Consider the following 24992-nt stretch of genomic DNA (forward strand, 5'->3'; position numbering starts at 1 on the left):
AATGTGACATACAGCTGTCAACCAAGGCGCAATACATCCACTTGATTCTTTGACAGTAAAGCTATATGCCACTTAGAGGTGCATTTGTTTCACTGTACAATATGGTTGTATTCAAAAGGGGTTGAATAAAATCTGTAACACGGAGAAACTCCTGGTTTCAGTTTCAAGCTGTACACTTCACCACAGTCTTGTTTAAATTGGTCCAGTCATTTCCAGCATGGCTTCTGTGATTGACAGAAAGAAGGACTGACTCACACACTGCTGTATTATACTTGTTCATTATGTGAGCTAAAGCAGTGTTGACTCTGAGTCTGTGTCTTAGAGAGAAGAGAGACAGGAGACAGAGAGGCACAGGGAGGGAGATCTCAGTCAACATAAAAAAACCGACACTATAAAAAAAAAGCTGACTGCACAGCTGCGTGTGTCTACATTGGACAGCTGAGCGTGTTTGACAGGATGGACAGCTGTGAGAGCATGGCAGAGATTTTCTCTCCCTCACAAGCCGAGTACATTTGAGTTGTTTGCACCCAACTTTTGTATTTCCACTTAAATTGTGACTCAAAAGCAATAAAGTAAGAGAGCTTCATTGTGACGGTCACAGTTCTTACCAAAGCTACCACTGTGTCATCCAGCACAGAGGTGCAGCTTGTCAACAGGCAATTACTTGGGGCCCCGGACCAGTAGGGGGCCCTCCAACCAGTGTTCATCACCATTATGTCTGCCAGCCAACGCTTACTCCTATAAAGACAATTAATTCCTCTCCCTTTTCCTTCTGTGACATTAATTGAAAAACTTAGCAGGGCAACAAGAGTGAGTGCTGTCAGATGGGGCCCCCTTAGGGAGGTTTCCTACTTTCATTGCAGAATTTGCACATTTTGGGCCACTGCTTTGGGTTAAGTTTGTGAGCCCTCAGTAGCCCCACTACTGGTCTAAGGGCCTCAAGCAGTTACCAATTGATTTTTACCTATAGGGCCCAAAACTAGACTCTAGAATCACCACTGATCCTTCAAAACCATCCCATCCGAGTGAAATCCAGCGTTTCTATATCGAGTTTGTATCGTTGTATCTCATTTTGCATTATCTACAGTGTGTTGCCTTGAAGAAAGCACAGCTTTGCTTGTGAGAAAATATTTGTCTAGACAGAAGTATGTGGACTATTTCAGATGGATTGCCTTTACATTTGACCTTGACAGTGCTTGTCATTATCCCTAACATTTCCATTAGTCTTCCATATGTGCAGCACTGGTTCATATCCTTTTTTTATAGTCTAGGTAATAATATAGAAGTGTTGTTCTGATCACAAAATCCTATTACTCATTTCTGTGTGGATGGACAATAAACCCTCTCCTTTTAGTTGCTCCATTAGTTGTTTGATTTCCGTCATGAAAAGATCTCTGTATTAACAGACAGCTGCTCCACTCATTCATTCCCCCTCATTTATTGTCATCAGTTTGGACTTTGAAAGACCATCAAATCCATCAGCCTGCTGCTGGTAAACAAATGAATCACCTAAACCAAATGCTCAGGGTCTATTGCAGTTAAAACAGAGACGAGTGGCTGTTTTTAGAGAGCACAATGTCCAGGTTAGAAATGCATTCAGAGGCAGCACAGTAGGCTTCTGGCACAGCATATGGTGGCCTGTATCTGACACAGATACCACTAATCACTTTTGCACAGTAAGTGCAGTGGGCTTGCCAAGAAGAGCTCTGATCCAACAGAAATCTTTAATAAAACATAGAATGATAATAATGCTTTTTAGGACACTTTAACCCGTATTTAACATTGACTAATATGGATCAACAAACTATGATCAACTTGTCAGAGAGGATCTTTAAATCTGTATCATCAATATTTATTATATATTCACAGTGGATCAAACAACGATATGTAATGTGAACATGGTTGCTCGTACTGCTGATGCCACAGTGAACTATCACTCCTCCCAACTTTCAAAGTATTTGAGAATTTCTTTAACAAATTTTTTTTTTAACAATGTGCAAACTTCGCTCTTATCCAAAGCGGTATTTGATAACGCTTTGGATAAGAGCGAAGACAACACATTTCAGCAACAACAATTTAAAAAATAGTTTAGAACGACAAAGTTAGCAACTTGCTGGTTAAACAACGAGCAGCTAAAGAGAGACAGATTTTCAATAACAGTTGGTGAAGACAAAACAAGCAAAATCGAAGGTGAAAATGTCCCTCATCGTCGTTAAGAAAATCCTAGCTTATGATGGTAGCTGGTTTGAGTTGTGATTTTTTGTTTGTGTGGTTTTTAACTCATTAGTTCTCAACAGCTAAGAAACAATTAGCATTTCTGTTGATTAGCTTACATTAGCAGTAAAGCTGCACCCCATCCTTATCAACATGTCAACACAAAAGCAACTATTCAATCATGAGGTAGCCACTTTATGAAGCAAACCCTGTTTCTTTTAATCTATAATGAGCATCAGGCTGTATTGAAGAAGACTTTTAGCAAGCAACTGAGACCATAAACACATTTTGAAAAAGTCAGCTGAGCTTGACTTCTTCTATTTAGTCTGTGGGTCAGACTTGTTTTTGTTGCACCTTTTTAGCCTCCTCTGGTATATTTAGCTCTGTGTTAATGAGCCAAGTCCCCCCCATGATGACACAGAGGACCTACAAACACACTGACCATGTTTCAAGGTGTGTGGTGGACATTGTTGTTCTATTTCAGTCCTCTTCTGTAGCTGTAACTATTGAGTGTAAAGCGTTGTACCCTAGCTCCCCCCGGTGGTTGCTCAGTGTTGTAACTTTCCTGACAGCAACTTCAGACCTACTTGTCACGTTCAGATGAGCAGAGAGTGTGCAGGCAGAACATGTGTGATCGCACATGGTTTGCACAGGAAGCAGCTGCACAGTCAGCATGCTTGACCACACACGCATGTCCATATACATCTGTGGGTTTTGCAGTAAACAGGACCACTATATCGGAACAGAGTGTGTGTGTTTTTAAAAACACATTGCTTTAAATGAGTTGAGATTTAATGAAAAAGTGATTTAAACAACAGTGCTTGATTTCACACATTGCTCGAGGTGTTAAAGTCATGATGATACTTTTGCTGCATAGTGTTTAAGGTGTTATTGGTTTTTTTTAACAGCCCGGATATTGCAGATATTGCACCACTCCTCTGTGTTTGTGGGCAGAGGACATGCTCCCTGCTGCTGAGTCACATCACCTTACAGGAGGTATGTAAAGGTTATTGAGGGTAAGATGAGGGCAGACATCATAGGTACCAGCATTCTACACATGTATCAAACCTGTATCAAACATGATTGTAGTCTCAGTGACGTCAGCCATTGGTTGCTGAAACGATTTTGTGAGGCTAATAATGGTGATGTAACCTGTAACTCAGGTGATGCTGAGTTGGGCCTTAAGCCTGAAAAACAGCAACAACATACCTACCTGTCAGTCAGGTTAGCCATGCCCCCGTTTAATGCAAATGTATGCATGAAAAAGTTATGGGGAAAAAAAATCACCTATCCTAAAATTTTTACCAATAAACCATCGAGCTATTCAGACCAAAGCCGTTTTTGAATCTGGCTGTAAACATGTTTATTTCGGCTCACAGCACTTTTTTGCACATCGACACTGGCTAATGTTTGCAACACCAGAGGTTAGGTTCTAAACTTTTTATTTTATCTCAGTAAAAGGAAACCCTGAGTTGAAACATTTGTATAAGCTTGTTTTTTATGCCATTTTCCTTTATTAGTAAAGCTGTAGAGTGAAATGTGTGGAGAGAGAAACGGGGGATGATATGCACCAAACTGCATCAGGACCAATGTGACAAGGACTGTGTCCTCTGCACGCGGGGGGATTGCCTACAGCAACTGAGCTAAACCACAACCCAGCTTTTTTTTTTTTTTACTATGTCTAATTATAGAAGGTGAGGCATCTCTCTCAGCACTACCTTTGCTTGCGGACTTAAATAAAGCAAAAAGGACAGGTTTTTATTTGTTAGCTGATTTAGGATTTAATATTGGTAATCCTTGATAAACATTTATTTTGCTCCAATATATTAGCTTGTTTTTTGTGTTCAAACTTTCAGGTAAAATCTTTCAACTTGATTTTGAGTCTTCTCAGGGTAGATAAACGTCTGTAATCTAATCAGTGGGAAGAGTTAACACTGAAAGAAGAGATCAAGTTAAAACACGATAAGAAATCAGAGAGGGGAGGGAAGACAAGACAATCAGTTTTGTGAACATAAAGGGGGAGGAGTGAGGAGGAGGCAGGGAGAGAAGAGGGGAGACAGCAGGGAGGGGAAGATGAAGTTGTGCATTCCTCAGTTTGAAGGGGGAGCATCTGGAAATCTTTAAAGGAGGGAGGGAGGGAGGGGAGAGAAAAAGGAAAGGAGGAGACTCACAGAGCATCTGCTGAATATGTAGGCCATTGGGTCATATTTCTGTTGGATTTTAAAGCCTTTTCGATGCTCAAAAGTGGGAAAATCTGATCTACTTATTGAGGAAAAGAGTAATGACTGTAAACAGAGTACAGAATACAGGACAAGAAGGTGTGATTGCATGTTGACAGAAGTTGTAAGACTGTGTGCAAGAGACAAGAAAAGACAGCCAAGAGGAGGGGAAGTCTGACCAAAGTGCTCAGCCTCTTCCTGCCTCACAATCGGCTCAGGAAGTGCAGGCAGAAACAAGAGAGAGGGGAGGGCTGACTCAGAGAAACAGTTTTTTTCTTTTTGCCTTTTAGTTTTCCCTTATTCAGTCCTACACAGATCAACAGGAGGAAGAGGAAAAAAAAACAAGGAGGAGTGTGGAGCAGAGAGGAGGCGGAGCTTTCAATGGAGCTGAGACAGAGTGACAGAGAGAAGTCGAACAGTCAGTCTGGAAATATGATGGAGGCCAGCGTTGTTTCTACAGACGCAGGGTGAGTTTATGATGGGTCTGTGATAATGTGAAACTACAGAGTGGGATAAGTACTAGTGAAGGAAAAGGGGGGTGTTGTTGTGTAGTATCATGGAGGGGAGGAGGGGAAGAAGGGGGTCGAAAGTCAGGCAGCCAGAGCAGGAAAAGCAGATGTGATGACTCAGTGACTAATAAATAGGTCAATGGCTTCTTTGAGGTTTTGAAATGCCAGGTTCTGACTTTACGCTGTCCAATCAAGTTACATTTCTTTCACATGAAACACACAAAGAGAGAGGTTTTAGTTGCAGAAAGAGTTTGTTGTCACAGTAAGAAGAGTTTGTATTTGAGGATGTGAGTTGTTGAGAGTTGCTACGTGAGAAAGACAGATCAGACCGTTATAATTCATGTCAGAGTCTTTGACTTTTCAGTGTGCACACCTAAGAGTTTGAGTTCCTAAATTGGGAACAAAGTACGTGCAAGATGCCAAAGAAAAACTTGATTTCAGATCCTTTTTATTTGTTAACCTACGACAAAGTTGTGGGACGTTGTGTCACACCGTGTAGATGAAGGCAACACTTAAATCTAGAGTGCAATGTTTAGGAGTCAGTGCTGCTTTAGTGTTTGAGGCTTTTCAGATTAAAAAGCTAATTATAGGTTGTGATGAATTGTATTTTGTGTATTTGCTTTGTTTCACAGTTGTGTTTGTCTCTGCAGAATGTGTGTTTTTTCTAAAGGTCAAGTTAGGTCAACAAAGTCAGAGGTTGGATCAGGTATTCAGGTTGTTTACTCACGTTAGAGCCCTGCCGTATAGAAATACTCCATTGCATTGGAATTGTGAATGAAGTGCTCCAGTATTATCATCTGCCTGAACCCTGGTACTGAAATATAACCTGACAATTGTTTTGTAGTTATTATAATAAATGCATTTATGTTTAAAGAAACTCATAGAGGGGAGTAGAGCTACATTTAGATACTTCTAGAACTTTATTATAGTTAAGGCCGCCCATAAGGGGGGAAGAGGTCAAGCTTTCTGCCGCATTGTGGGGCCCATTAAGGTGAGGTAAAACATTGTCCATCCCAAATCAAGTTCCATTTATTTTACCCCCAAACAAAATCACCATTACTTATTAACACAACAAAATAACATATTTCACTTTGTGTTGCCTGTATCAAAATGTAATCTCTCTATTCTTAAAATGGGATGAGGCTTTTATTTTGTAATGTTTACGTTGTGGACAGTCCATTGAATTTAACGATCAGGCCAGTGATGTTTGACTGTGTTTTGCCAGGCCAAGACCTGTATGAGAGTTAGGATGCCAGAAAAGAAAGACTGCTATGACATGTGACCCCAAACAAACAATCTGCTGACAAGCTTTTATTTTCAGTCAGCTCTGAAGCTGATCTGAGCCAGGCTGAGGAGGCGAATGTTAGCCTGGAGGCCGGTGCTAACGCTGCTGATCCAACACACATCTATGGAAGTTATTAAATGGCATCTGTGGAGGGCCCATTCACCAAACCTTGAGAAGTCCAGTCACCTCTGTGGGCGGGCCTGATTATAGTTAACATATAAAATCAACACAACACAGTTCCTGATGGAAATACACTTACGACAGCAGATCACGTCTCAAGCCTCTATTAGTCATCATATCTGTCATCCAGTCTCTGTCTGAGGTTTGGACTGCGACTGTTTTCGTGTTATTGCTTTCTTGCGGGCTACTGATAACATCTCTCATAAGTTTTTATCCTGAACTAAAGAGTGAGAACAGAAAGTCCTGAAAACAGAAATGTTTTGTATCGCCCGTGTTACCTCAGTATGGACACATTTCTGGTCAGTTCTTAAATATATGAAAATGGCCTTCCAGATGTTAACCACATTACCTACAAACACTCTTCAGACATCAGCATCTGTACACATTTAATTTAGCAGGTTATCAAATATCTGATCAGATTACGCTGACAGAATTTCCTCTGAAGCCCCGAGCTGGTTCAGAACATTTATTTAGTTGATCTTCCTACGAGATATCAAGCCCAGATTATTTATTTTAGTAGTTACTAGTTTATGCTTCTTTAAACAGCTCGCTTGTTTTGGTTGATTTAAAGGGTCACAAGATTATTCTGAGGGGATGTGGGATTATTAATAAGAGAGAATAGAATTTAAAAAACAGTAATGATACACACATGTTTTCATAGGCTATATTGAGTATTTTGGCTTTTCTCTACCCTTTGAAATGAGGCACACGCTGACCTCTTTGAGTGTCCAACAGTTGTCTAAATTCAAACTTGTCAGAATCAGCTTCACTGGACAGTTATTTGTACAAATATGAGGAATTTTACTCGGTTTAACTTTGCTCCCTAGGTACAAGGATTAAACAGTAAATATTAAAGGAGCAATATGTAACTCTGACACCTAGTGTTTATGATGGGTACTGCAGTCCAAATTCAAAACATTGTAGAGAGCTGTCTCTGACCGCCCCCTCCTCTCTAGAGTCGATGCTCAGGTTGTCATGACACAGACACAGAAGCTTCACTTCATCTCCTTTATCTCTTCATCTCCAATATTGATCCTAGTTTGAGCACGTTTCTGCTCATGGAGCTTATTAGAAACATGCAGAGGCTTTTTAGGTCGGGTACAATCACTTCTATCTGAACCACTTCTCTTGACCCGCTTCCATCGCTGCAACACCTGTTGGTTTGACCTGATAACTGCTCTCATATCTGGCAAACCAAGGGGTGTCCAAAACAGCTGTGTGGGGGTGCCTTAAAACCGCCTACCTTCTCTGGTCCAAACAAATCCAGAGCATTCAGGACCAGAATCTAAAGTTAGAAGGAGGACATACTGGCTGCTGCATTGTTGTCAGAGAAGCCAGCACTTCAACATAGCATGTTTCCTTAATGTCTGATCATATAGTAAGATCACTTTATCATTTCATTCAGTAGATATTTTACAGATTAGACCTTTAAAGTAATACGTACAAGCCTACAAAAACAAATTAATTGCAAAACTTATGCAGATTTCTAATCTGATAATAAACACTATGTAATCATTAAATTACATCCAATGACGCACTAATGGGTAATTGAAATATGTATCTTGTTTTTCTGTTGAGTGCTGGAGTTTACTTTAACTTTCTCATGAAGGTTTGTTTGATTGAGACACAAAAGAGCATCGTATTTTTGTTTAAACTATTGTACATTTTGTAGGTTATTTATGTAAACTCTTCAAATGAACTGTAAAGTATCAAACAATTAAGCTGTCAAATAAATGTAATGGAGTGAAAAGTATATTTCCCTTTAGATTTGAGTGAAGTATAAAGTAGCATGAAAAGTGACAGAGTGCAAAGACAGCTCACATTACAAATAAAAACAATCTGAATTCATTATTTGTCAAACTCAATATTTTCCAGTTTGTCTGAGCAGTGAGTGTTTTACTGAGCTCTGCAGTTTCCATTGCTATCCCACATTCAGCTGACCCGACTCTTATTCTGCTCTTTCCTGTGAGTTAGCATCACATGTGGCGTCCACACAGGACTCACTCTGTAGTCTTTAAGATTTCCTCACATTCACAGGATATTTCTTTGAAACACAAGGCTGGACCTGTACGTAGATAAAGTGAGATAAAGCAGAAGCTCAAAAAGGAACATGTAGCTTACTGCATCTTTCTGGTGCAACATAAAGTTGTCAACAATTATTTAATTCACAGCTTAACTTTCAAGAGAGGAACAAATGGTCTGAAAAAGCAGTATGGGAATATCAGACATTGAATGTGAATGTGAACATGATGCATTTCCTGCAGTGCTGGTTAGATTTCTGAGGTATTTTAAGTTAAACCACCAGACCTCTGCGGGGTTTTCATTAATGTGACATCATTCTTAAGCCATCCGTCATCTATCGCTTGTATCGTCTAGAGAAAACCGTAATTTAATCCTGAAGAAGATTCATGATAAATACTGTGGCATAAATGTTTGTGAAGAACATCATCTGTAAAAAGACAAAAAGGACCCTCTGTGTTACACTAATATTATGTGCAGGGCCATGTCCTACGTCGCTGGTGGTCTAGTGATTAGTTTACGCACCCCATGTACAGAGGCTACTGTCCTCAAAGCAGACTGCCCGTGTTGGAATCCGACATGTGGCTCCTTTCCCCACATAAAAGCCCAGAAATAAATCTTAAAAAACACACACTTACATTGCATAATGTCTGCTTGTGAACTACACTTTAGAGAGATGTGGATTGCTGTTCATAATATTTAACTGCATTGTTTAAATCCATGGACAGATTACAGAAGTTTAACTATCATTTGTCATTCTTCAATTCAAGGCAACGCAAAGAAAAAGTTGGTGAAAAATGGGTGAATTTAGTTCAGATTCAAAGTGTTTATGCCCTAACATGCAGGCTGAGTGACGTTTCCAAAAACCTGAATGAATTCTTGGATTACCAGAAAAAGACCCTAAAGCATGGACATCATCTGTTCAGGCTGTTCAACACATGTTAGAAGCAGCTGGGAATATTTCCCCAAACACATCGGGGAAAACGTTTTTTCACTTTTTTTTGCATGTGCTTTACATGAAATCCCAGAAGTTTAGTCATGTGTTGGTTCTTGTTTTTAAAAAATCACTGAACTTCGAACTGAGGAAAAGTCTTTATAGAGATGATTTAAGTCATTGTAAGACAGTGGGGTTCTTTGATTGGATAAAGGCCTGCTATGATTTCAATCTCTGTGTCAGTTTTCTGCATAAAACCAAAGCCTGCTCCCATGTCCTGATGTGGTCAACACTACTGAGTCTACAAAGCAGAATGCTGCTGATGTCTTAGCAAATACCAAAACCTGTAATCATCATCTTAATTTAGCGGATGGAGTCATTTTCACCTGGGGTCTTAAACTGATTAATGCAGCATTGTTGGGTGCTTGAGCCAGTTGTTCCTCAAGGTAAATGTCCCCAAAAGCCTAATAAAACGACATGAGACCACAGGATGCACGCAGAGAATTCACAAATTAAATAGATGCAGAATGTATGAGTCAAATAATAAATCTAAATATGGTCGAAGAACAGACTCCAATTGTAAGGAGAACATGTATTAGTTTTGAAATCGAGCAACATGTGAGTTTTTAGCACCTCCACTGAAGCTAACCGTCTCTTGGATACTCACTTTAACATGTCATCTCAATGAACAGATTCTGCTTTTTTAATCAGCATCTTCATGTGAGGGACTGGATTCTGTTATCTGAAGTCTTCTGACTTTCATTTGCAGTATGAAGAGCTTCGCCCTCCATTGTTTCAGCAGGCTTTTGATGTATGCAGGAAAACAGTGTTTGGTGAGCAAACGAAGCAGAAATGGATCCGCTGTAGTGCAATCCTGACACTTATTAGCAGTCATCTTATAACAGTTTAGCTTTAACTAATGTCTATCAACAAATATCTGCATAAAAGAGCAGCTAATAATGCATTCTCAGATTCTCAGAGATTATCATTTCTCACAATTAGGATGAAAAAGGTTATTTCTAGCCCCAGAAAGTGTTTCCCCTTTTCCCACTTATGTGCAGTTCTGGTGCAAAACAATCCAGCACAGTCATGGGTACTGATCTTCCTAACAATGGTGTCAATTATTCCCGTTGTTGGACCTCATCATGTGTCACAAAATGCATGCAGTGCAGAGGGTGAACATGAACTCCAGTATGTGCGACTGGTTAGAAAGAAAAAGTTCTGCAGACTTGACGCTTGTTTCTCAAAGCAGACAATCTTCAAAGTGTGTTATTATCTCTGACCTTTAGTTTGTTTTTTCTTTGCAGCCATGCAAGCCCTCTGACAGGACCTCTCGACACTCCATCAATCACTTCTATCGCCTCCGTCCCTCCATCTTCCCCCCTCTCTCCACCTTCCCTGCCCTCCTCCCTCCCTCCAGCACGGCCATGTCGACCCAAACCGCCTCCTCCTCCTACGCCCAAACCCTCCCAGCTCCCCTCCAGTTCTCCTCCACCTCTGTCCACTCCGTCCACTCCTCCATCCCTCCCTCCTGCCTCCAGACCTCCCCTTCCTCCCCCCTCCATTCCTACACCTTCCCCTATTTCATCCACCCTTCCTCCTCCATCTCTTCCTCCTCCTCTCTCCCCAATTCCGGCATCGCCGTCACCCCTGTCCCCTCTTCAGCCGAGTTTCTCCTCCGATCTGACCCCCCCTACTCCTCCTCCTCTCCTTCCTCCTATATTATCACCAGCTATCTCGTCCTCCTCATCACCTGCTCCACCTTCTCCCCCTGTCATCCAATCATCTTCCCAAACTCCAAGCAATTTGAGTCTGATAGATCGGTTGGTTGGGAGCACCTCGGTGTGGCAGCACAAAGGACTCAGCCAAGAGAAAATCACAAGTATGCTGGAGAAAGAGGCAGCAGGGGTGAGACACACACACACACACACATGCACACACACAACAACAAAAAACAGTGGTTTTGCAAAGTAAAAAAGACCTGATAAAAGAGAATTAGTCAATAAAGTGTTGTATGATAACGACACAAAATATTGGCGGCTGCAGACAGGGGTGGATCCTGGGTTTGGATCCAGCAGGGCAGCATTGGAGTAGCCACCCCAAAATGATTGGCTCTGCAGTTCAAGTAAAAAAAAAAAGTTGGCTATGCCCCTGACTGAAGATGTACAGTAAATCTCCATTCAAAGCAATAATGGTTGAACTTGAATAGAGAGTAGTGTGTTGTTTTGCTGCTGCTCATCATGAGGCATATGAACATACACACATGTAAATATTAAATACTTTAAGAATATATTTGAAACTAATGCTTTCCAGTCTGACCTGATCGCTCATGTTTCAGGCGTTCCTGGTTCACGGCACAGAGAGTGAGGCCATGACCCTATCGGTGCGGCTGCCTGATGAAGAGGGGGCGCCACTTGTTAACAACCTGCGGGTCAAACAGCGCAAAACATGTACGTGTTACACGGATGTGCAGCTTCTGGCTCAGAGAGCTACAAGCAATACAAAATGCAACATTTGTATTATTGAGTGATTATAAGCTGTTAGTGAGAGATTTGTTTTCCCGTCTCAGATATCCACCTAGATGGCTCCAGTCTGGTTTTTGATGACGACATCTTCAAACTGATCTCCTTTTACTTTGCCAGCAGGTAACGCTTACTAACACACATGTACTACATAACTATAAAATATGATTATAGCTTGTGCAAACTCAAATATAAACACTCAAGCATGCATATGATTAAATAACCATACATACGCACATACATATATGTGTGTATGTGATATAACATACATATTAAAAGTGACATACATAAACATGCACACCCCATAAGAGCATCATGTAAGGTCTCTTTTTATGAAGCTCTCTGTGTAAACCTAATGCTTGCTTTTTATGTTTGGATCCGCTGTTCAGGGACATCCTTTCCATCCCATTGAGGTTACCGCAGGCTATTACCACGGCAACCAACAGAAAGGAGCTGGAGGTCATCTCCACTATGGGAGCAGGTATATAAATCTATGTTGTTAGTGCATGGAGGTTTGATTATTTCTGTAGCAGGATAAGAGCAAAGTAAAGCAAAGGAAAGTAGAAGAGGAAAGGAAGTACATAAATAACATTTCTTACCAGAAGTGTGTGTGTGGGGAATACATTTAAAAGTATGAATGAACACATCCAAAATAGAAAAGATACAGACAGTCACTGTTCATATAAAAAGAGCAAGAAAATAAAGCAAATCAAGATTTATTTGGCATATAGGATGTGTAGTGTTCTCATCACAACGTTAACAAGTCATCAGGGGCATAGAAAGGTGTGTGGGACTAAAGAGTTGAAATCTGTGTCTCTTTAGACTGTTTTACTCTTTAAACAAAATCTTAGATGAAATCTGAAAGAAGAGGGAAACAGCTAGCCAAATCCACCAACCAAACAAGTTTCAACTTTCTCAACTTTAATAGGAATGAAAAGACATCTCTTAATGCTGTATCCAGGCCTGTTTTATAAGATGGACAACTAGGACAACAATCCTGCACCGGCCAAAATGATTTAGAACAACATGCAGCCAATTCAGATAAGATGCAAATTCAAACACACATGCATAAGTCCAAAAAATGGATTGAAAAAAGTTGCAATTGCAATTACAATGCAAAGCTAAAAACACAGAAGAAGAAAAGACAAAAAAAAAAGAAAAAGATGCAAATCCAACGACAGTGCTCCTGGTGTTTTGAGGTAGTCGATGTGGGTCAACTCTCAAAAGACATTTGGAGAAAAATATCTTTTAAGCTGTCTGTCAGATTGTCAGGTCAGAAGAGATCCATCAAGCTCACATTAAAGATTCAACAAATTAAATAATCTCAATAAAAGAGAGACTCACAGGTCAAACAAAAGAGTCATTATTGAGTGATAAACGCAGATAATGAGTACAAAGAAACTTTTCTAACACTAACTGCATGTCTTGCAGATTTCTGGACGTCTGATCTGCACCAGCAGGCAAAGAACCAGGATCTGGATTTGGATCCAAACCCCAATGACCTGTTCTTGTATGTAAACCCGGTGACTGTAGAGGAGACCCCCAACAAAGACCTGAACCCCCCATCTATCTCTAAAGCTGAGATCATCACCAGTCAGAACATCCCTGTCTCCATGCAGAACGGAGACGCTCCAGAGAAAGTCAGCACAGAGCCCAACAGTCAGACTAAAAACATGCCAAACATGGAGATAAAATACAAACGCCCCCCACCCAGACCCCCCAGTCTGAGCTCAGGGTCTGGGGTGGGACTCCTCTTCTCATCTCCGCCTAACACCTCGTCTTCTGTAAACACAGCAGCTGAGAGAAAAGAGGAAGGAAGGGGAGGAGTAGGGGAGAGAGAAGAGAGGAAGTCAATGTCAACATCACCTCCTCCGTCACGGCCTCCTGTCCCGCCGCAGAGCCGAGCTGCTCCTCCTTTGCCTCCTGCTCCTCTCCGTCGCACCTCCTCAAAGAAGAGCACCGACCGAGATGTGGCCGAGGGGAGGGAGAGAGAGAAGGGACAAAATCCTGCAAAGAAAACAGAGGGAGAGGAGGGAGGAGAGAAAGGAGAGGCGAAAATGGGAAGTAAATCAGGTCTGCAGAGTGAGGGTGTTGAACATGAGATCAGTGGCCAACAGAAAGAGGAGGAGGAGGGGAAAAGAGAGGATGAGAAGCAGGAAAATAAAGAGGAAGACAAAAACAAACCCAGCTCAACGTGTCCACCATTAATCAAGAAACCGTCCCGTCCAGTCCCTCCACCCAGGAGGAAACCATCCTCACCAGAAGCACCTGTGCAGCCCAACCAGGCAGGAGGAGGATCAACCAATCAGAGCGCAGGGATGAGAGTCCCCCCGCCCCCCTCAGCACGGCGCCCAGATGTGTCCCTGTACTCGCCACAGGGGGGAGCTGTGCTCGGAACAGACCCTGACTCCTGCTCCACCAGCAGCACAGAGGAAGAAGGAGAGCAGAACCAGGAGCAGGAGCAGAACCACAGGTGAGCCTGGATTGGCTGGCATAGAGAGACTGAGTGTTTCTGAGCTCTGCATTCCGTAGTTACTGTTGCTATGCCGCTTTAGCTGGGAGTGTGTCCAGAATATTTACCTGGGATGGCCCAACTTGAGAACTGATTTAAACAAAGCTGGCATAAAGTACATGTTCACACCATAGACTGTATATTAAGATGGACAGAGAAACAGCGGCCCGGGAGTGAAGCCAAAATATTTAGATCTCTGCCTCAAGTTAAACAATATGTCACATACATTTTTGTCAGTACCAGATTGATTGTTAATTATTACCACACTAAATGTATGTCCTTAATTCTTCTGAAAAGTGAAGTTTAAATTAGTTATTTGATGCAAAAAAGAGCAGATGTAACGTCATGATCGACAGTCCGCTTCAAACTGACACAAGAATCGCACTGACCCGAGGGATCTTTGACATTTCATTGATAAGTTACATGAGTGTTTTGGTTCTACCAGCAAGCTCCAATCTGTGCACGACTCCAAATTACATCACCAGCGCAATATATCAGTGACCATCACAGGGGTATCTTGACTTCACTTTTGTACAACAGGAGGAGATGTTTTGTCCATATTAATATACAGTCAATGGTACACACAAACACAAGTCGGAAAAGCATTTATTTACCCTTTCTGTTTCACTAATTGAACCTACTTTATATAACTATCAAATAAGGTTTCCTATAGTGTTAAATTCTGAGACATGTATTGAGTATATATCGTTATAATCCATCCTTCATTTTTAAAGGGTGCAAAAAGATGCATCTCCAAAAGTTACTGTAAAGCGTACCATCAAAAAATGTGCTACATTGAAATGCAACAATACAACCAAAATAAATGAATAAACAAGTTCTATACAAACACACAATACACTTTATTGTCCGCTTTGTCTTGGACTCAAAGTGCCGCCACACATTCAGTTGCTTCCACTCGAATAAAAAAATAAATATGCAGCACATATTGCTATACATCGCTATAAGCATACAGATGAACAATACATGGATCAAATTTAGAAGAAATACAATTATAGCAGTGCAACAAAATGGGAAAATTAAAGAATGAAAATAAGTAAACATTTTAAAAGACTAAATAATAATTCCCCTACAAAAATTATTTAAAAAAAGGCTATAACATTGCTCCAGATTAACCAGAATAAAATGATACGTCTCTTTGCAGTATGCTAACATTTGCAGCTCCAGTTAGATCAAATATGTATAATCTTTAATCGAATCCTTAACAAATTGTCATGCAGACTGTCTTTTTAGGTGTAGACACTTTAGAGTTTACTGCACATACACTTACTTACTTCATAGCGCTGTAATGAATCATGGCTCTGTAAATCATGTGACTGTGTGGATGAACAAAAAAGACACCAAGAGGAAGAAGAGTGTCAGAATAGACAGAGGACAGAGGACAATAGAGTTACAGAGAAAAAGATCACTAAGACGTGCGTGCAGGTCGTATATCACTGCTTTAAGTGTTCATCAGCTAAGCTTCATTATATTTTGAAAAGTAAGTTTATTAGACGTTTACATTGATGTAGCAAAGTAATCCTAAAAGCATCTCAATCTGAGATGAAGGTGGTATTACATGTTTTTTATTCTCTGTATTGTTCCTTCGGGGGAAGAGGGGGGAGGGTGAAGATAGTGAGTCTGGAACTACGCATGAATATCGAGGAGTGAGGAAATATCAAAGAAGAGACCTGAGATGCAGGGAGAGACTGCTCGTAAGGTCACAGAGCAGCCAATTGTATCACGTGAACTCTCATGGGGGAAAAACTGGGGCATTACGCAGAAGCTTTCACACAGCTGTGTGAAATTATGTAAAAGTTATACTAAAGTGAGAGGAACTGAAAACAGCTTTCTTGTTATTGTAATACAAGCGTGTAATTAGTTATGCAGTAAGAGTATCGGCCATGTTAAGTCCACAAACAATACAAATCTGAACTCTAAAAATGTGAGACAAATTATCCGTTTATCCACTTGTTCAATATCTGAACTCAAAGGCTGACGGCATCCCGGCAGTATTTAGATGTTTTTCTGTAACCTGTGGATATCCTAAAACTGGTGTCAGACTGATGAGCAGTTCAGGCTTTCATCTGACCTGTCTGCAGTCTGACCAGCTAACTGAGTTGAAGTTGTTTAACCAGATTTTTGTGGCTCTTTACAAAGATTAGAAAATGTAAAACTACCTTGAACTGGCAAAACCTCGAAGAAACAGAGAGCCGAACATTTCACTTTGCTCACTGTGGGAGGTAATCATCTCAGTGCAGTGTCGTGTGTGTGTGTGTGTGTGTGTGTGTGTGTGTGTGTGTGTGTGTGTGTGTGTGTGTGTGTGTGTGTGTGTGTGTGTGTGTGTGTGTGTGTGTGTGATTTGTTCCAGGTGTGTTAAGTTTATATATCCCCTTGAGTTGCAGCGACTCTGTGCTGACTCGTTGTCTCACCATCAGAGATTGTGAGAGCTTCTCTCTGTGTTTCCTGGGTCTTTTAGAAGTGTGTGATTCTGCATTAGCACCACTTGACTTGCTTTATCTCCAGCAGCTCTACAAAGTGTAGTCTGTTGGTGCTGGGAATATCTGACCCAGCCTTTTTGGTTTCTTTATAAACACGGGCCTGTTTGTGTCTCAGCTGTAGTGAGTTTGTGTTGTTTCCCTTGAATCTAGTTTCTTATCAGCTGCTCGGCAGAGGTGGTTTAGTTTCCCATCATCTCAGCAAAGGGAGCATATTTATTTGGATTGTAACTATTTTGGTCCCCCCCCCCCCCCACCCCCACTTGTGATTTTAGTGGTTATCCCTCTGGAATAAATTTAAGAGACCCGGGATCCGCATTTGCGTCCCACTCGCCCACATCATTACACATCTCTGTGTAGATGAAACTCTTTTTTATTCTGAATCAGATAAAATAAACACCAAAGATGTAAAGATTTAATCCTAATGTATAAGGTTTTTACTAGATATTTATTTACAGTATGTCACGATGATGCAAAGTTAAATCAAGAGATTTCTTTACTTGCTTAAACATACATGGAAACACATTCTTTGTACAGAAACTAAAAACTTGTTGGTACATGAACATCATGCATGCAAAATATCTGAACGTGCAAGGTAGCTTAGCATTTATAAATAGCTAAAAAGGAAGTTTGCACAAAGTTCAAACCATATAAATGTTTTTAGCTGCTCATACAGATCTTTGCGTCACACCACTTCTCTGCACAGACGGCCTCAAACAAATAAAGACTCACTCTCTGAATCAATTTGTACCACCATGTAGAGCAAAGGACTCTCAGTCACGAGTCATCGCAGAATGTTTCTATATTTAAATGATTCTCAAAGCGTTACTCAATCAAACACTGTGGCTGTGAGCGTTACAAATCATCTTTAGATCTTTAAGGGGCTGAAGAAATACTAATGTTTTCCTTTTAGCCGCACTGCAGAGAGCCGCAGCCCCAAAGTGACCGTCAAGAGAACTCCCACCACCGTCATGTTGGACCGAGCTCGACATCGCCTCTCCACCGTCCTCACGGGCCTCATCAGCCACGACCGCCGCCTCACACAACGCATCGTGGAGCTCGCCAGGGACCCTCTGAGCTACTTTGGAAACCTGGTGGGTACAGTCATCGGATTTGGAGATTGAGGATGAGCACTCAGCGGATTTATGTGGATTTTGTTTTGATGTTTAATGTTCATACTTTTCATTTTAAGGTCAAAGAGCACCGTGCGTTCACCCTGGAGACCATGTCGAACCACTCCTCCTCCACCGAGCTGCTGCAGGAGATCAGACAGATGGTGACTCAGCTGAAGAGTTACCTGCTGCAGAGTACAGAGCTGCAAGCAATGCTGGAGCCGCAGCATCAGTATGCACAGGACAAACTGGGTAACTTTTCAACTCTTTTACCTTTTATTTAATACTTTTTCTGCACGTTTTTTCCCCACATGTATTTTTAGAATTAAATGGAACTCAGATTCCCCTTGCATATTTCTCAGATAAATGTTAGGATAATACGCCTGTGCAAACTGATGTTGATATCTACTGTGGCTGTAAAGGAGCTTTTGAAAAATGTGAGAGTAACTCTGATCAATTCAAAACCTCTGTTCTGGTGTTAAGAAGAACTCCAAAGCTCTGACAGCGAGTCTGTGTACCAAAAGGTCGGGACACGGTTTTTGAAATGTGTTGGCATTTCTCAGGCATGGAACAATCTAACGGACACTTCTTAATTGCATCCTGGAGAAACAAAACAAATCTGACAGCTCATGTTTATTTTGCTTCATTCTCATATGGATATTTTACATCCTGTCTAATTTCCTGTCGAGCCAATCACAACAGTTTATGTATTATGCAGTGGGGTTCATTACAATCACTAGAAAAAGTATTAATTTAAAAAAAAAACAAGGATTTCGACGCCCATTGCTGTACATTGACAACACAGATTTTCAAATAGCTTTTGTTAAGAAAACATTGATGTCATCATCACTGACCTTGTTTGCAGTTTGAGATGTCCTGCCAATAGTTTCACAAAATCTCCTTTATCACATCAGGCTAAGGGGAAGTTGTTTGGAAAACTATGACATTTGACTGGATACCTGTGTTTCCGCAGAGAGTATCGCAGAAGCAGCGATGTGTAAGAGTGTCCTGAAGCCACTGAGGGAGCCGATTTATCAGAGTCTGGAGAAAATTCACAACAACAATAGCAGCCTCAAACAACTGGCACAGAACCAGGTAGGCCTGCTGGACACGACGAGGACTTTCATAGTGAAGAATAAAACATTATAAGTTACCAGTGTACTAATTGTTGTGTGTCAGTCTGTAGTCCTCGGCAGCACCACCACCGCTTTGGGAATAACCACAGCCGTCCCCGAGGCTTCTGCGATGGAGAAGATCAACATCAAACTGAACAACCTCCATCTGGAATATTCTCCGCAGAAGAAGATCGAGATGCTGCTGAAGGCCTGCAAGATCATCTACGACTCCATGGCTGTCAGCAGCCCAGGTCAGAACCTCCAAGACCTCAAACCACTGGTGCTCTTCTTATAGCCTTCATTATCCCTTTAGAGTGAGGAAAACAGAAAGGCAACACAAGTTTATCCATAAAGCCTCTTTCATACACAGAGCAGTTTAAAGTGCTTTACAGAATGAACTATGCACTATATTCACTGATCTAACATGAGGTGGCTGTCAGAGTGTAACTACTTTCACTGTCACAGATCCAAAACATAAAGCAGGCACCACTTTGTGGAGCTATTTGGTACTAAAATGATATTCTTACAGTTACAATGTGACAAAAACAGTGCTTGAATATTGAAAACAAAAGCCATTTACAAACCTCTAACACACTAAGTGCTGGTCTGCATGTCAAAACTTTGAGACAAGTTCACAACATAATTAAACTTCTCCACCTCAAACCAAAATCTCTCCAGAGTTTTCACTGTCAAAATATTTATTTGTGTGTATTTGTGTGTATTTGTGTGTTTGTGTGTGCGTTTAGGGCGGGCCCATGGTGCTGATGACTTCCTGCCAGTAATGATGTACGTCCTGGCCAGATGTAATCTGTCCGCCCTGCAGATGGACGTGGAGTACATGATGGAGCTGATGGATCCGTCTTTAGCACTGGGAGAAGGTACACACACACGCAGTGCACATGTTACTTTAAAGCACAGTCCATACTTTTCTTCTGTTGCTGTTATTGATCATGCCCTCTTGTTCTGTGTGTGTGTGTGTGTGTGTGTGTGTGTGTGTGTGTGTGTGTGTGTGTGTGTGTGTGTGTGTGTGTGTGTGTGTGTAGGATCTTATTATCTGACAACCACGTACGGAGCTCTGGAGCACATAAAGACGTTTGACCAGCAGAGGTCAGCGACGCGGCAGCTCAGCAGAGAGGTGCAGGACTCCATCCACCGCTGGGAGAGACGACGCACGCTCAACCAGGAGCGCATGAACCAGGGATCTGTGCGGGTACACACACATACACACACAAAACATGATAAACATTAAGATTAAGTCTTAAGTCTTAGTCTTATCTGTGGCTGAAGTAACATTGTGTAATCTAAATATTATTACAAAAAGACAACACATTAGCTGTTAAAAATCAATAAAACTAAATTAATTAAATCCAATAAAGGTGTAATAATGGCAGCAGAGAGGCAGACTGGGGTTATTGGTTGTTGTTGTTGTAAGGAGAGATAGGAGGATTGTGGGATACTATGAAGTCATAACTGAACTTAACACCATCTTCTGCATGACTCATTTAAAAACAATTACGAGCTGCAACAAGAATCTTTTGATGATTCCTTGAAACAAAACAACAAAACATGTAACTTTTAGAGGCACTTGTCTGAATGTCCCGTTCCTTAACTTCCCTTGTTTAATGTGTATGTTTCAAATAAATATGTTACATTTTCAGTCTTTGCAATAGAAAAATAAAGAAAAAGTACATTAAGAAATTATTCACAAAGTTTACAGCTTCTGTTTGGAAAAGTACAGAAGTGTCCGACTGACAAACGATCGCAAAGACAAACAAGCAGTGCTGTGAACATGAGGTTAACTTTTGTGTGCTTTTTTGTGTGTGTGTCTGTGGGTGCATGTGTGTGTGCGTATTTGTGCTTGTGTGTGTGTGTGTGTGTGTGTGTTGTACAGGACTTTTTGACAGTGTGTTGTCCTGAAGTTGGAACCAACTCAAAGACTCTGGGCGTCCTCCCGACCACGACCATCGAGGAGCTCGCTGAGCAATGTGCCGCTCGCTTTGAACAAGGTGAAAGATAACTGTCACTTATTGTTTCACTTGTTTATTCAGCGAATGACTTGCAACATTTGTGTGCTGTTTAAATCAGTTATTATTTCAAACAGAAACCATCGATTGATTAATGGAGAAAAAAATCAACAGAATAATCCATAATCAATCCAAGATATTCTATAGATTCAGTACCTCAAGTTAAACATTTAGCAAAGTTTAACAAACCAACACAGTAAATTACAGTAATTTAGTAAATACGATAACATTATTACTACACAAACTCATCTGCATTAAGTAAACTACTTACTAAAATAACAAAAACTTAAAAATATTGTGTCTTTCTAGTTTTCCATGACTGTATGAATCCTAAACTCTAGATCTATAAAAAACAAGTGTTTCAGTGGAGTGGTCTTAAGTAAATAAATTGTTCTTTGCATGGCGTTTCCATGGCACTCTTATTAAAGCTGTCCCTTGGTAACATGATGATTTCTTCCCTCAGACGATTACATGCTCAGTGTGTACACGGATGGTGCTCAGCGGCCCCTGGCCCCCACAGAGTTGGCCGTCAGTGTAAAGAACAGCTGTCAGCCCGGATCCTACTGCTTCGTCTATCACCCCGTCAACCAGCCAATCAAACAGCCGGTCCGCAGCTGCCCCACCGACCCGCCCCCAGCTCCTCCGGCACAGATCTTTTCCCCAGCTGACATCGAGGCTGTCGATACTGTGGAGGCGGAGGAGGAGGAGGAGAGTCTGATTAGCTTGTAGCGGTTTCAGCATCACAGTGGCAGCTGATAACTGCATCTCTGTGCATCATGAAAGAACTGATTCAAAAGTTAAACATTAAAATGTTTTAATGTAAGGTTAGGGAATATATCGGATATAAAATGATCATCTCCCTTCTTTGAATTAGTTTTTATTATTCCACATTTTTTAACTTAGGCCTTACTTGAACATATTTTGAGTTTTTAACTTAATAGTACAAAAAGTTTTGGATAGCTCCAGTGAATCTCTATAGAACAAATTGGCTGCAAACTTTTCCTTAGTGGGAAAATGTTGAATTAAAGTGATTCCAATATGCTACAAAGGGGGACAGATTGTAATTTTTCCAACATTACAAAAAGGACACTTAAAAAAATTACCATTTTCTTAAAGGGTTAAGATGATTTTCAAACTAAAAGCAGCTATTTCTTCTGTCTCTGCAAAGCCACCAGATTCCTCTGACAAAAACCTTGCAAGGCACAGGAGTTGTTAGTCTACTGTCGCCTCAATAGAGTTAGATGAAACATTGTTTTAAGCAATATATATTGTGTTGGATCGACATTTATAATAAAAACACCGACACAGTTATACGACAAACAAACGGACGGACTAAGGCAGATGAGTTACTGTCTGGTGTCTGGTGACTTTCAAGAGAGAGATGTACAGTAACAGGTGTTTTTAGTTTCAATAAAACGTCTTTATTTTGGGAGCGCAGATAGCCTAGCAGTAATGTTGCGCGCCCCATGTATAGAGGCTGTAGTCCTCGTCACAGCGGCTGTGGGTTCAAATCCGACCTCGACCTCAAGAAACAACTGCAAAAAAGATGTTTCTCTCCAGAGATACCTTCACTTAAGTTTTTCAGACACAGACAATAACAACTTTAGTTTGTCAGTAACAAAACATGCTCGACTTAACATACTTTTTCTGCACATATTATGTAGCAGTCACTACAGCAGTTTCATGGTTGCTGGCTCAAGCAATCTACCCGAGCAATTCCAAATCTTTATATACTTGATAATCATTAAGACCCCAAAATATGTGGTTCGAGGGAAGGAAGGAAGGAAATTAGCCTTTACATTTCTGACTGATCTGATGGCGCGTGAAACAAGCATCACTAAAGGAGCGACTCAAATGAGACAACGCAGAGAAAAGACTGATTGTGTCTGGCTGTTTGGGGTCTGGAACCTCAGAGACTGTGGAGGGATTTACACAATGTACAGAAATATGAAATTGTAACATGCACATATATATGACTCTGTTTATACTGTTTATACTCTTTGCTACTTGATGCTACCTCCTCTGGTGCTCAAGACTTCTGCATTCAAGCAGAAGGAGAATGTACATTATTAGCTTTAGGCTACTTTACCACATGGACTGTAATGGTTACACATTATTATATCAGAACAAATCCGTACTTTCTATGGCTGCCCGCAGCATTTACTGTCAGTATTACTTTCAAGTATCAAAGCAGCTTTATGGACCAAGAGTTTCTTTTTTTATTTTAAATATTTGCAGCAAGCATCAAGAAGTTTCATTTTACATTAGATTTTTTTTACTCATGATTGTAAATAAACTTGCTTTACAATTTGCTAACGCTGTTTCTTGTTTATTGCGACATTTCTTTACTAAAGGTTGCAGTGCTTTATAATAACTGATAACCCACAACTCTACCATTGGTATCAAGTGTCCCGGTTTGTCTTCTATCGCCCTTTTAAATGATTATGCCTCAGGCCCCAACAGACTCTGTTGCTGTCTTCATCTCTTCACCTCTTCCACTGTCCCATTCTTCTCCCTTTATTGTGCTGTGAACTTCTTCTTCTTCGATGACCAACTAACCTCTGTTCACATTACCCTCATTCATCTCCAGTCAAATTGGTATAGTGGAATCTGTCTAAAGCACCCTTTTTTATAATTGAAATATCGATATTTGGCATCAGTGATTCCGTAATTGATGAGGATAAATTGCTATATCAATATTTTCTTCCACCTATAAGTGTTCGTGACCCAAGTTGAAGTCAAGCTTAGACGTAAAACTGTTTTGATTTGCTCAAATTTCAACAGAATTTAATAACCGGTTTAGCATTTATTTATTTTCTATTTGACCTGATAAATACATGAACCATTCAGTGACGAAGGCCCTGAGGGGAGTTGACTGTATTTCTAATGCGAACACAGGTAGTGTGAGGTGACTGAAGCTTTTTGTCTGATGCTTGTTATCCTTTTTTAAAAGTTTCAGTTTGCTGCAGGTCCTTGTTAGAGCTACCTGCTTCCTGTCCACATGGTCATTATTTCCCACAATGCCCATAACGAGGCCCTTAACCGGTAACAAGCTTCCTGTATGCTAAAAAACTGCAGAATGTCCACATTTAACCTTTTTCTTGTTTCCATGTTGGTTGGGATCCTCATGTGGAAACCATTTCATGTCCCAGGAGCGACGAATCAAATATAAACTGACATCTGATTTTGTATCAGATCCAGATCAGATCCAGATCCAGACCCCATTTCTATGTTTAGAAATGGAGGTGGTCTCTTGATGTTGCCATACTAACAAGATGTCTTCGCACACCTTGATTTGTGCTGGAAACAGCCCCATCCTATTTCAGGGTTTCCAACTGAGAATTATTTTTGTCCACAGTTGTCATACTCAGCTTTCTAAAATGGGTAACCACAGCACAGAGGGGCAGTACAACATCCATTCACAATTTATATAACTTAACCTAGACACCTGATTACAACAATAAGGGACTTTAACAATTCTTAACACCTTGTTTGGGTAATTTGGGCAACTTTGATGATCAGGGTGCGGCTGACGCAAGAAGACATTGATCAGAAGTGGGTGAAGCTTTTGATAGTTCCAATACTGTTGCACACAAGCTACATAAAGTGCACCGTCTGATGGCGATCATTACATCGTGAAAACCTTGATGTTGATTCTGGGACAATGACGTGGCTGGTAAGCTAGCTAGGCTTGTTGTTTAACATACTCTTGTATCGTATTTTCTTTATATAAACTGTGCACAATGTTCTTAACTTTTAATCTTGGTAACATTTGCTTTCCATGCCAAGTGCCAAGTGAAAGTAAAGATCCATTCTGTTTAATCCAGCGCAATGTTTCATTGCATTAGCCTT

At 40.8% G+C, this 24992-nt stretch overlaps 1 protein-coding gene across 2 annotated transcripts; it reads left to right on the forward strand.

Annotated features, from left to right (window-relative positions):
• Positions 1–4368: 4368 nt before the first annotated feature.
• rin3 (Ras and Rab interactor 3) lies at positions 4369–23456 on the forward strand. 2 transcript variants are annotated; one of them, XM_061062352.1, is made up of 14 exons: positions 4369–4900; positions 10668–11268; positions 11699–11810; positions 11930–12005; positions 12272–12363; positions 13314–14355; positions 17803–17983; positions 18082–18253; positions 18975–19096; positions 19181–19367; positions 19863–19994; positions 20160–20320; positions 21008–21122; positions 21604–23456. In XM_061062352.1, exons 1-14 carry the CDS (start codon positions 4815–4817, stop codon positions 21867–21869), a joined length of 3345 nt encoding a protein of 1114 aa, XP_060918335.1. In that variant the 5' UTR covers positions 4369–4814; the 3' UTR covers positions 21870–23456. The 2 variants fall into 2 exon arrangements, with proteins under 2 accessions (XP_060918335.1, XP_060918334.1); XM_061062351.1 differs by having other exon boundaries at positions 4370–4900; positions 20160–20326.
• Positions 23457–24992: the final 1536 nt, after the last annotated feature.

Source organism: Labrus mixtus, chromosome 18 (genome assembly GCF_963584025.1).
Source record: "Labrus mixtus chromosome 18, fLabMix1.1, whole genome shotgun sequence".
In the NCBI taxonomy this organism is placed as follows: domain Eukaryota; kingdom Metazoa; phylum Chordata; class Actinopteri; order Labriformes; family Labridae; genus Labrus; species Labrus mixtus.

Bases quoted from the DNA above. Each gene is read 5' to 3' on its own strand.
- rin3 (XM_061062351.1), top strand. From the start codon at position 4,815: ATGGAGCTGAGACAGAGTGACAGAGAGAAGTCGAACAGTCAGTCTGGA. The intron at 12,364-13,313 runs GTATATAAATCT...CATGTCTTGCAG, and splicing joins CATCTCCACTATGGGAGCAG to ATTTCTGGACGTCTGATCTG. The intron at 21,123-21,603 runs GTGAAAGATAAC...TTCTTCCCTCAG, and splicing joins TGCCGCTCGCTTTGAACAAG to ACGATTACATGCTCAGTGTG.